Raw genomic sequence first — 12,098 nt, 5'->3', positions numbered from 1 at the left:
TGTATGTTAATTGTCACAATTGCTATTTAATTTGCTTTTTTATCAAAACCAAGTTTTCCATCATAAATATTCTTTTCCAAATACACTTTTCATTTCGTTTTTTTTTTATCTTTTCTGTTTCTACTCTACCTTAATATTTGTATCTATCATCCTGTGAGTCTATCATCACCTGCTCATCATCCACGATTAGTGAATAACTTATTTCAAACTGTTTTCTCCCCAAGTTATATCTACTAGCCATTTTTCATTATAATTAACATTAAAAGTATCTTGTACACAATAAAGCAAGTTACAAAAGAATTAGATAAATAAATCTAAATAACACATACAAGATCTTTCCTTTCAGTTAATTGTATTTTGAATACTTAATTGGTACGTTTTACCTTTTTCCTTTTTACAGATGCTATCTAAGTCTCTTGAAATTATCAGCAATGAAGACTGGGTTGAAAGTCTTGGTGAAGCCTTCAGTCAGCAAATACCATTGTACACTAACTTGCCAAATGAGAAGGTAGGTTTGTTGTCTTCACTGTTGTTGGTGATATGTATCACAAACCTTTTGTAATTTGTACTTGAAGTTGATTGTACAGAAAAAAAAATTATGAACAGCTAACTTCTTTTCGGGTTCCATCTACCAAATCCACTCACAAGGTTTTGGTTGGCTTAGAGCTATAGTAGAAGACACTTGCCTGAAATACAATGCATTTGGACTCGTTTTCTTCAACTCAAATTGTTCGGATGCATCGTGATACATTTTACCATTCAGATTGATCTATACAATAACTTTCCCAAGATGTCAAGTTCAGCTGTTGAGACTTTAATGATTGGTTCAATAATAATAATTATAATAATGATAATAATAATAATAATGATAATAATAATAATAATGATAATAATAATAATAATAATAATGATAATAATAATAATGATGATAATAATAATAATGATGATAATAATAATAATGATGATAATAATAATAATTATAATAATAATAATAATGATAATAATAATAATAATGATAATAATAATAATAATAATAATGATAATAATGATAGTAATAATAATAATAATAATAATGATAATAATGATAGTAATAATGATAATAATGATAATAATAATAATAATGATAATAATAATAATAATGATAATGATAATAATGATAATAATAATAAATAGACAAAGAAAAATCCCAGCAATGGTTGAGAAGCTCAGGACTCAAAGCAGAAACAGAGGGATTTTTAATTGCAGCACAAGACCAAAGCCTCCCCACCAGAAATTACCAAAAACATGTAATGAAAAGAAATATTACAAGTAACTGCAGAATATGTGGAGATGGACAAGAAACAATAAATCATATTATCTCTAGCTGCCCAGTCCTGGCCAAGAAGGAATATATTCACAGACATGACAGAGTTGGAACCTACATACATTGGAAGTTATGCCAACATTATGGAATAACAACAGAAAAAAGATGGTATAGGCACACACCAGAAAAGGTCACAGAAAACGAGAAAGCAACCATACTCTGGGATATGCCGATACACACAGATAGAGAAATGAAGGCCAACAGACCAGATATAGTTGTCAGAGATCATGAAGAAAAAAAATGCTTTCTAATTGATGTATCAATACCGGCAGATGACAACGTGTCTCTAAAAGAAATGGAGAAACTCTCAAAATACAAAGACCTGGAAATAGAGGTAACTAGAATGTGGAACCTGAAAACAGAAACAATTCCTATCATAGTAGGCATGATAAAAAAATATTCAGACAAATACATAACAAAAACACCAGGACTTACAAACACATATAACATACAGAAAATTGCACTACTAGGCACTGCACACATCCTACGCAGAACACTTTCCATACAATAACCATCAGAGCATCACAACAAATCATGGCACATACCCAAGGCACACAGAGCTGTGCTCGGTAGTGAAGTGAAAGCACGCTATAAAAATAAAACTACTGAATAATAATAATAATAATGATAATAATAATAATAATAATAAGAGTAATAATAACATAATGATAGTCTGTACTGTCTGTTTTTTTTAGAATTTCCTCTACAAATGTCTTGGTATCATTCTGAGGAATTCAAGCAAAAAGGAATTCATTTCGAAGCAGTTTGATATCATATTCTCTACTGTGAAACATTCCGCCATGAAAGAAAGAGAAGTAAGTTCTTTATATCATATTTCCATCGTATTTTAAACCCTTTTGATGCCAACCCACCCGAAACTGTCCTTGCACCTGGGATGCAAACTTCTTGTTTTTAAGTGATCCAAATTAAAACCTTCCATGAAAATTCCATGTTAATTTATGTTCCAAACACCAGCTTAACAATGGCAAAGCTACTTTTGTAAATTCTTTGTTATTTTCAAAATTAATTGAAACAATGGCAGTTTGTTTCTATAGAAATATGGTAAAAGAATCATTAATTCCATTTGTTGTTTAAAAATGAAAAGAGTATTGTTTCTTTTCAATTTCCCTATGTTATTATTTATAAAGAAATATATGAATGAGTTAATGAATGCTGAGATAAAATATAAATGAGACAGAGAATTTCTATTTTTTTTATTTATAATTTATTTTTTTATTTTATTATTTTGTCATTTATCTTTTGTTTTATACTTGTTTCAGTCATTGGACTACAACCATCCTGGGGCACCGCTTCAAAGTGTTTAATCAAAGAAATTGACCCCCAGTAGTTGTATTTTTTAAGTCTGGTACTTATTTTATTGGGCTCTTTTGCCAAATCACTTAGTTATGGGGACATAATCAAACCAATACTGATTGTTAAGCAGCAGTGGGGAATAAACACAACATGATCACAATGATACCCCCACACACACACACACACACACACACACACACATGCAGAGGGTAGGGAAAGTTCAGAAAGCTTTTACATCTGTTGGCAACCAAACGTTTCTCTATCTCTCTCTTTCTCTCTCTCTCTGAGTAAACCAATACTGATTGTTAAGCAGCAGTGGGGAATAAACACAACATGATCACAATGATACCCACACACACACACACATGCAGAGGGTAGGGAAAGTTCAGAAAGCTTTTACATCTGTTGGCAACCAAACATTTCTCTATCTCTCTCTCTCTCTGAGTAAGAGGAAGATTGTATGATGCATTTATACGAACTGCAGTGTTACATGGTAGTGAGACATGGGCTCTGAATGCAGAAGATATTTGAAAACTAGAGAGGAAAAGCTGGTATGCTCCACTGGATGTGCAATGTCAGTGTGCATGTGCAACAGAACACTAATGTGTTGAAAGAAAAGTTAAGCATATGAGGAATTACAATTCGATATTTAAGAGATGAGGAATTATGTACATTATTTACATCATTTACATTTGACAAATATTTGTCCTCATCTTGTTTGTTGTTGCAGTGACCTGAATAATAATAATAATAATAATAATAATAATGATGAAATAATAATAATAATAATAATTATGAAATAATAATAATGATGAAATGATGATAATAATAATAATGATAATAATAATAATGATGATAATGATAACGATAATAATGATAATAATAATAATGATGATGATAATAATGATAATGATAATAATAATGATTATAATGATGATAATAATAATGATAATGATAATGATAATAATAATAATAATGATAATAATAATATTAATAATGATAATAATAATGATAATATTAATAATAATAATAATAATAGTAATAGTAATAATAATAATAAGAAGAAGAAGAATAGTAATAGTAATAATAATAATAATAATAATATTAATAATAATAATAACAATAACATCGAAAAATAACTTAGGAATGAGAACCCAGGTTGGAAATTTTCCCAAGACACCTGATGAAGGCTGGAGGGTATATCAGCCGAAACGTGTTAACAACAGACAAGATGAGGACAAATATCCGTCAAATGTATATAATGTATAAGAGGAATTAGATGTAATGTGCCAGAGAGGAGACTGTGCTAGTTTGGTTATGTGATGCAGATGGGTGAGGACAGTTGCATAAGAAGTGTCAATCACTTAAAGTGGAGGGAAATTGTAGAAGAAAGAAACTCAGAAAGACACGGGACTAGGTGTTGAAGGCTGATCTCAGAATGCTGAGCCTTACAAAGGAGATGACAAAGGACTGAGATATCTAACACATTACGGTAGTCAAGAAAGCCCACTCACCATAACAGCAGTGATACCCTAAAACCGATGTGCCTTGTAAAAAGCATTGGTGTTGAGGCTGATACCACATAAAAATCACCAGTGCTGTGCCACATAAAAAGCTCAGTTTCCATCTACCAAATTCATTTACAAGGCATTAGTCAGCCTCATAAAGTAAACTCTGACTTTAATTTAATATGGTTAAAGTGTATCTTGAACTTACAGGATCATTTATGAGAAGCTTATCTCAGTTTCTGTAGAGTTTGAGCTACTAAGAATATGAGATTCCTCACTGAATGGGATGCTAATCCATCACAAATTTAAACCCTTCAACTGGTGGTGGTGGTGGCAGCAGCAGCGGTGGTAGCAGTGACAGCGGTAGTGGTAGTGGCAGCAGCGGTAGTAATCATTTTTAGTTGAGGGGACTGAAATGACATGGAAAGAGGTGCCTCGCCCAAGAACACAACATGCCATCTGATCCAAGAATTGAACCCGTTACCTAACGATCATGAGCCCGACACCCAAACTACGAGGTCACATACCTTCACAAACTTAGATTTATGCCATTCATAAGATTCGTACAGAAACGATACAAGATATAACTAGCAAACTAGTCCATTAAGAAAATCTCTGGGAGAGATAGAATCAGTATTCACGCCGATAAGTAATGTTTATCGTCACTTAAACGTGGGTCTTCTTTAAGAACAGATGATACTACTAATTTAACCCCTTTCCCCCCTCCATACACACACAAGCATGTATCTGACTCATACACTGTTTGCTTTCCAGACAATTGTACATTACTGCATATACTTTATATGCACTTTCTGACAAGCTGTGGTGCACCTGACCACTGTATACAATAATTCCGACGAAGTCGACTTTGCCTTTCATCTTTTCGGGGTCAATTAAATAAGTACCAGTTATGCACTGGGGTCGATATAATCAACTTAATCCGTTTCTCTGTCCTTGCTTGTCCTTTCTGTGCTTAGCCCCTTGTGGGTAGTAAAAAAAAAAAAATTATTATTATTATTATTATTATTATATTTTTACTTTTATTCATTTCAAGGGATGTGCTGTGGCCATGGGCTTTGCAGCTACATCTCATTTAGATGCCGTCCTCCAGAGACTTCAAGGGGCCACCAAACATGACATGGTCCGAAAGTCATCAGGAATCCTTGGTTTTATGAGGGTATGTGTTAGATTTCTTGATTTCTTTATGAACTTTTATATGCTAATTCTGTAGGTCATTGGGTAATTAGGTCATCACTGGATGTTGTACATGTAAAGTGATAAGTCATCCTGACAAAGTTTATTCACCACTGTATCTTTTATCTTTTATCTTTTACAAGGGTTTTAGTTAAATGAACTGACCTCATTACTTATTTTTTTAAAGTCTGGTACTTATTCTGTCGGTCACTTTTGCCCAATGGGAATGTAAATAAAATAACATTGGCCACCAAGTAGAAGTGGGACATACAAACACACACACATTTACACGCAAATACACACACACACATGTATATATAATGGGCTTCTTTTAATTCCTATCTACCAAATCCACTCACAAGGCTTTGGTTGGTCCAAGGATATAATAGATGCTTGCCCAAGGTGCCATGCAGTGAGATTGAACTTGGAACCCTGTGGTTGGGAAGGAAACTTCTTAGCACACAGCCATGCCTGTGAAGTAACTGAGCACACATTTACCTGCAAGGCTACACCTTTGCAGTTGTTTCTTTCTCTCTCTCTCTCTCAGAGAGAGAGATAGAATGATTAGTCACTTTCTTTTTCTCTCTTTCTATTTACTTTTGCTCATTCCATTTTCATCTCTTTCTCATTTCTCCTTTGACCTTCTCTATCTCTTTCTCTCTCCCTCTCTCTTTCTCTCCCTCTCTCTCTCTCCACTTTCTCTTTCTCTCACTCCCCTCTCTCTCTTGTCATTCTCTTATTCCTCTCTTTCTCTCACTCCCTCTCTTTCTCTTCCTGTCATCCTCTTTCTCTTTCCCTCTATCTCTCTCCCCCTCCCTCTCTCATTCTCCCCCCTCTCTCTCTTACTAAAACTCACTCTGTTTCTATTTCTACAGGACAAAAATGACACTGATATTGAGAAAGTAAAGGCCACCTTGATTCTTTGCTATGGTTATGTGACAATGTTTGCCCCCAATACTCTTTTGATATCAAGGATGGAAATGACCATATTGAAGGCTATCTACCCCTTTTTCACGAACCCAAAGGTACGTTTGGCACCATTTTTCTCATTTTTACTATTAAGGTAATGGTAATATTTCTTCATGGCCAAACATGATCCATGGAAGACACTGCTTGTGTAACTATGATAGTTGTTTACAACTATCAAGGTAAGGCGACAGTAACACACACACACACACAATAGGTTTCTTTCAGTTTCTATCTACCTATTTCACTCGCAAATCAAGATGACATGGTTTGGAAGCAAACTTTTCACTACACAACCACACCTGCTAATTAACAAAGGAAAAAAGTTACAATTATTTAAACTCCTAGTTGAAATGTTTGATAATTTTTCAAAATTATTTGAAAAATACAATCTGCTTATTCTGATCATGAAAGTGTTAAACATGTACCCGGCAATCATAAAAATTTTTCACAATGGCACTCAAGATTATAAATGCTTTTGGAGAAGGAGTACATTTAGTTGACATCCTCACCTAACAGTATAAAAAGAATCCCATTGGTCATGAATGACCATAGGATTGCACCTAGAAAGTTCCCCTCCAAGGCACAAATCTGGGCAAGGTTGTTTTTATGGAAAACCAACAGTCACCCTTGCATGCTAGCATGCCCTCTCTACACCACTGATGTTATCCAAGGGAAAGACAAAGGGGGCGATACAGCTTGGCACCTGTGATGTCACAACTCATTTCTACAGCTGAGTTATCTGGTACAGGGAGAAATAAAGTGTCTTGCTCAAGAACACAATGTACAACCTGGTCTGGAAATCAAACTCACTATCTCATGATTGTGAGTCTGATGTTCTAACCACTGAGTCATGGTACTTATTTGATCAACCTTTGAATGATGGAAAGACAGCAATCGATACTTGTAAACTGTGAACTCAGACTGCAAGACTTCACCATCTCTGCCATGTCTTTTAACCTTTTCCCATTATCTTTGCAGGATATGTGTGTAAAACTTAGTTTGATCAAAGCAACAGAGTTAATTGGTAAATCTTTAAGTGTGGAACGACTCAAGACAAATTATAAGTTCATGCAAAGGACTGACATTCTTGGACATTTACAGGTATGGAACCATTAACAACGTTGCATTGGTAGTGATATTTTGATTTGCTTCAGAATTCTTTGTAATATTTTTTAAAATTTAATATTATGGTATGGATAGGCAACAACTTAACTCTTTTTTTTAAAAAAAATGTTGAGAATATCAGCAATGAAGTAAAGACTTTACCTTTACTATTTTCTTGTATAATAATAATAATAATAATAATAATAATAGCAATAGCAATAATAATAGTAATAATGATAGTAAGAGCAATAATAATAATAATAATAATAATAATAATAGTAATAATGATAATAAGAGCAATAATAATAATAATAGCAATAATAATAATAATAATAATAATAATAATAGTAATAATGATAATAAGAGCAATAATAATAATAATAATAATAGTAATAATGATAATAAGAGCAATAATGATAATAATAATAATAGTAATAATGATAAGAGCAATAATAATAATGATAATAATAATAATGATAATAAGAGCAATAATAATAATAGTAATAATGATAATAAGAGCAATAATAATAATAATAATGATAATAGTAATAATGATAATAAGAGCAATAATAATAATAGTAATAATGATAATAATAATGATAATAGTAATAATGATAATAAGAGCAATAATAATAATAGTAATAAGAAGAAGAGCAATAATAATATTAATAATAATAATAATAATAATAATAATAAGAGCAATAATAATAATAAAAATAATAATAATGATAAGAGCAATAATAATAATGATAATAGTAATAATGATAATAAGAGCAATAATATAATAGTAATAATGATAATAAGAGCAATAATAATAATAATAATGATAATAGTAATAATGATAATAAGAGCAATAATAATAATAATAATAATAATATAATAATGATAATAAGAGCAATAATAATAATAATAATAATAGTAATAATGATAAGAGCAATAATAATAATGATAATAGTAATATGATAATAAGAGCAATAATAATAATAGTAATAATGATAATAAGAGCAATAATAATAATAGTAATAATGATAATAATAATGATAATAGTAATAATGATAATAAGAGCAATAATAATAATAGTAATAAGAAGAAGAGCAATAATAATATTAATAATAATAATAATAATAATAAGAGCAATAATAATAATAAAAATAATAATAATGATAAGAGCAATGATAATGATTATTATAATTATAATGATGATAATAAAAGCAATAATAATAATAATAAATTGAGGCTATTACTAAGTATTGTTGTTAATGATGATGATGATGATTCTGTTGTCTTTATACAGCTCTACATAAAAGGAGAGAGCAAAGAATGCATCAACAATGAAGTTCGAACTCTTGCACTGAATGCTGCCACCACATTAGTGTATCCTTTTTTTTTTTTTGAGTCAAATATCTCAATTAAAGTCTTCATCCTCCTTCAAATTTCCATTTACCAATTACTCACTTGTCTTCTTACCAATTGTTTCCTACATCAAGTAAACACATTCACTCTTTTTTTTTCCATTTTTTTTTAAGTACAATATGGAGTTATAACTAATCGCTAGGTCAATAGTTGGCTCAGTCTACTAGTTAAACCTATCGTTTAGAGTTCTGCTGCAGCCATTGTATGGTCGAAAGAAACTGACTTTTGATGGCTGAAATGAATTCACTATAAAAGATAACTGGCTGTCTTGGTTTTGGATTCAGTCTCACTAAACAGCTCCTTGGGCAAGTGCCTTCTGGTATATACTATAACCCCAGACCAACCAGTGCCTTGTGAGTGAATTTGGTGGATAGAAACCTAGTGGAAGCCTCTCGTATGTGTATGCATGTGTGTGTTTCTTGCACATGCATGCTTCACAAATAGGTGTTGGTTTGTTAATCTTTTCCTAACTTAGCAGTTCAGCGAAAGAAACTGCTAGAATAATTTCGAAACTTAAAACTAAGTCCTAGTGCGGGGGTAAGTTTGTTGGCTAAACGCTTCAAGGTGGTGCCCCAGCATGGCCACAGTCCAATGTCTGAAACAAGTAAATGATAAAAACATATTCTGTTGTGTCTGGGGAGAGTCATTTTCTTTTTGTGCCTTATAATGTAACACACTCACCAGTAAAATTTCCACTTTTTTCTTATTTTTATTTTCCTAAAATTTACGTTGTGTCTTGCAACCTTTTGAATAGTTTTTGACTATGAAAATGACTCTCCCTAGACACAACAGAATATGCTTCAGCACACGAACTCCTATAAAGAATCTTGCAAACCAAATCCAAAAACGAAAGATAAAAACATAAAAAAACAATTAATTGCTGGATGCATCAGAAGTTATACGTAGTTGATTATTCATGTCAGATGATTCCCCTTACAAGACAGAACTACCTACTAACATAATCAAGGGTATGTTATCTATAGAATTAATCCCAGTGTATTACTAATATTTATTTTATCAAATCTAATCAGATGAAATATATAGATAACCCTGATGATTTCATAACACAAAATTGGAAATGATGTAGCTAAATACTACAAGATATTCAGTCTATCATGTTATCATTTTTGCCACTCTAATCCTATGTCCTTAATACTGAGATGTTATATGAGATTTAAGAAATGTGGTCGCATATATTGGTGTGAAAAAAGGCCATGAATGCAGACACTCTTATTTCTTTATTGTCCACAATGGGCTAAACATAGATGGGACAAACAAGGACAGACAAAGGGATTAAGTCGATTACATCGACCCCAGTGCATAACTGGTACTTAATTTATCGACCCCGAAAGGATGAAAGGCAAAGTTGACCTCGGCAGAATTTGAACTCAGAACGTAATGGCAAATGAAATACTGCTAAGCATTTCGCCCGGCGTGCTAACGTTTCTGCCAGCTCGCCGCCTTTGAATGCAGACACTCTGCTCTAATTAGAAACATTAAAGGTGCAAAAAAATTAAATCAATCTTACACTGTTTTCTTTCTAATATATATTCTGGCCAATATATATTCTGGCCAGTGACTTATGGTGGTTGTTGCCATACCCAAGGCCACCAGATTTCAAGCAAGGGTACAACAAAAGTTTTCCATTAAGATTTGTTATTAAATTAATAAAACTTTTATTAAGGGAGATTTCATGTATGCTGTATATATTCTGTTTCAATTATATGGTTTGTATTTAAAAATCAGTTCTTCTGATTTAAATATGGGTGTTTCCTTCGATATACATACATACACAAGTGTAAGCACATAAATGCAAAACAAGGTGGAAAAAAATTGTACTTGAATACTGAAGGTAGAGCTATTTGCCTTTTTATTAAAGCTGCAAAAGCATCACAAAAAAACTGTGACTCAGTTTCACATTCCTGTTCATCAGATAGTCTTGATCACATCTGTCCATCGAACGAGAATGTGAAATTCTGTGTCACAGTTTCCTGTGATGATTTTGCAGCTTTAATAAAAAAATTCATACATACATACATACATACATACATATATATATATATAATATATATATATATATATATATATTATATATATATATATATTATATATATATATGTATATATATATAAATTAAAAAAACAACACCTTTTATCAATTCAATAATGAAAAATTAAATTATGCCATTTAGAAAAATTACATATTATAGAAAGATTAAATATAAGATAAAACATATAACAATGATTAAGTAATGTTAAATTATTGAATTGATAAAAGGTGGGTTTTTTCTAATTTATATATATATTATATTTTGTGAAATTTGATTTAGTATTTCTAAATTGAATTTTTCCCTGTAAGTTTGGAATAATATTCCCTCATATTATTATTATTATATATATATATATATATATACATAGAGAGAGAGAGAGAGAGAGAGAGTTGTGTATGAATATACACATGCAGGGACACAAAACTCATGCACAAACACATGCATACATGCTACTCTCCGTCTCTGGCAAAATAAACACACTATCACTCAATCAGATATGCATGCACTTGCTAACACGTGTATTCACACGAGCATATTGATGTACACACATATACACCAACGTAAAAACGATGAAACATGTATGAGTTGTCTTCCTTGACCCAGATTCTTTTATTTATAAGTCAACTGGACCCGAAACTAAATGAAAAGGAAGTCGAAGATCTCGTAGAGTCGGCGACCACCAATGTTCTTTCTCTACCCCTTGATGGCTGTGCACCAAAGAAGGGCAAGGAAGAGACATACGAGGAAGTTGTTGAAGCTGGAGAACATCTTAAGGATGCCATCAACGCTTTAAACACTCTATTGAGGGAGATACTTCGCAAAGATCTCACTCCAAATGGACTTGAAAGTATATTTAAGGTAAATATTTCTCATATTCCACTACTTTTGTACATTTTACTAGGCGATCTTATGGTATAAGTACCGGTGTACTTCCGGAAGTACTGGATACATTTCAAAAAAGTGTTTTTTTTTATACATGGGGTGTTAGGGTTAGCGTTAGGGTTTGTGTTAGGGTTAGGGTTAGGGTTTGTATTAGGGTTAGCGTTAGGGTTAGGGTTTGTGTTAGGGTTTGTGTTAGGGTTAGGGTTAGCGTTAGGGTTAGGGTTTGTGTTAGGGTTAGCGTTTGTGTTTGGGTTAGGGTTTGTGTTAAGGTTACGGTATGTGGCAATGCTTCAGTATAGGT

General features: G+C 32.0%; 1 protein-coding gene across 2 annotated transcripts in view; it reads left to right on the top strand.

Annotated features, from left to right (window-relative positions):
• LOC115221443 (maestro heat-like repeat-containing protein family member 1) overlaps positions 1 to 12,098 on the top strand; it is a 118,754-nt gene that overhangs the window by 53,880 nt on the left and 52,776 nt on the right. For both annotated transcript variants that reach the window (XM_029791626.2, XM_029791625.2), the window contains exons 18-24: positions 401 to 508; positions 2,059 to 2,178; positions 5,240 to 5,362; positions 6,255 to 6,404; positions 7,327 to 7,449; positions 8,747 to 8,826; positions 11,536 to 11,773. In XM_029791626.2, coding sequence (XP_029647486.1) covers positions 401 to 508; positions 2,059 to 2,178; positions 5,240 to 5,362; positions 6,255 to 6,404; positions 7,327 to 7,449; positions 8,747 to 8,826; positions 11,536 to 11,773 — 942 coding nt within the window. The remainder of the gene's footprint in view (positions 1 to 400; positions 509 to 2,058; positions 2,179 to 5,239; positions 5,363 to 6,254; positions 6,405 to 7,326; positions 7,450 to 8,746; positions 8,827 to 11,535; positions 11,774 to 12,098) is intronic.

This window comes from Octopus sinensis, linkage group LG18, assembly GCF_006345805.1.
Source record: "Octopus sinensis linkage group LG18, ASM634580v1, whole genome shotgun sequence".
Classification (NCBI taxonomy): Eukaryota; Metazoa; Mollusca; class Cephalopoda; order Octopoda; family Octopodidae; genus Octopus; species Octopus sinensis.
This window is presented reverse-complemented; position numbering and strand designations above follow the sequence as displayed.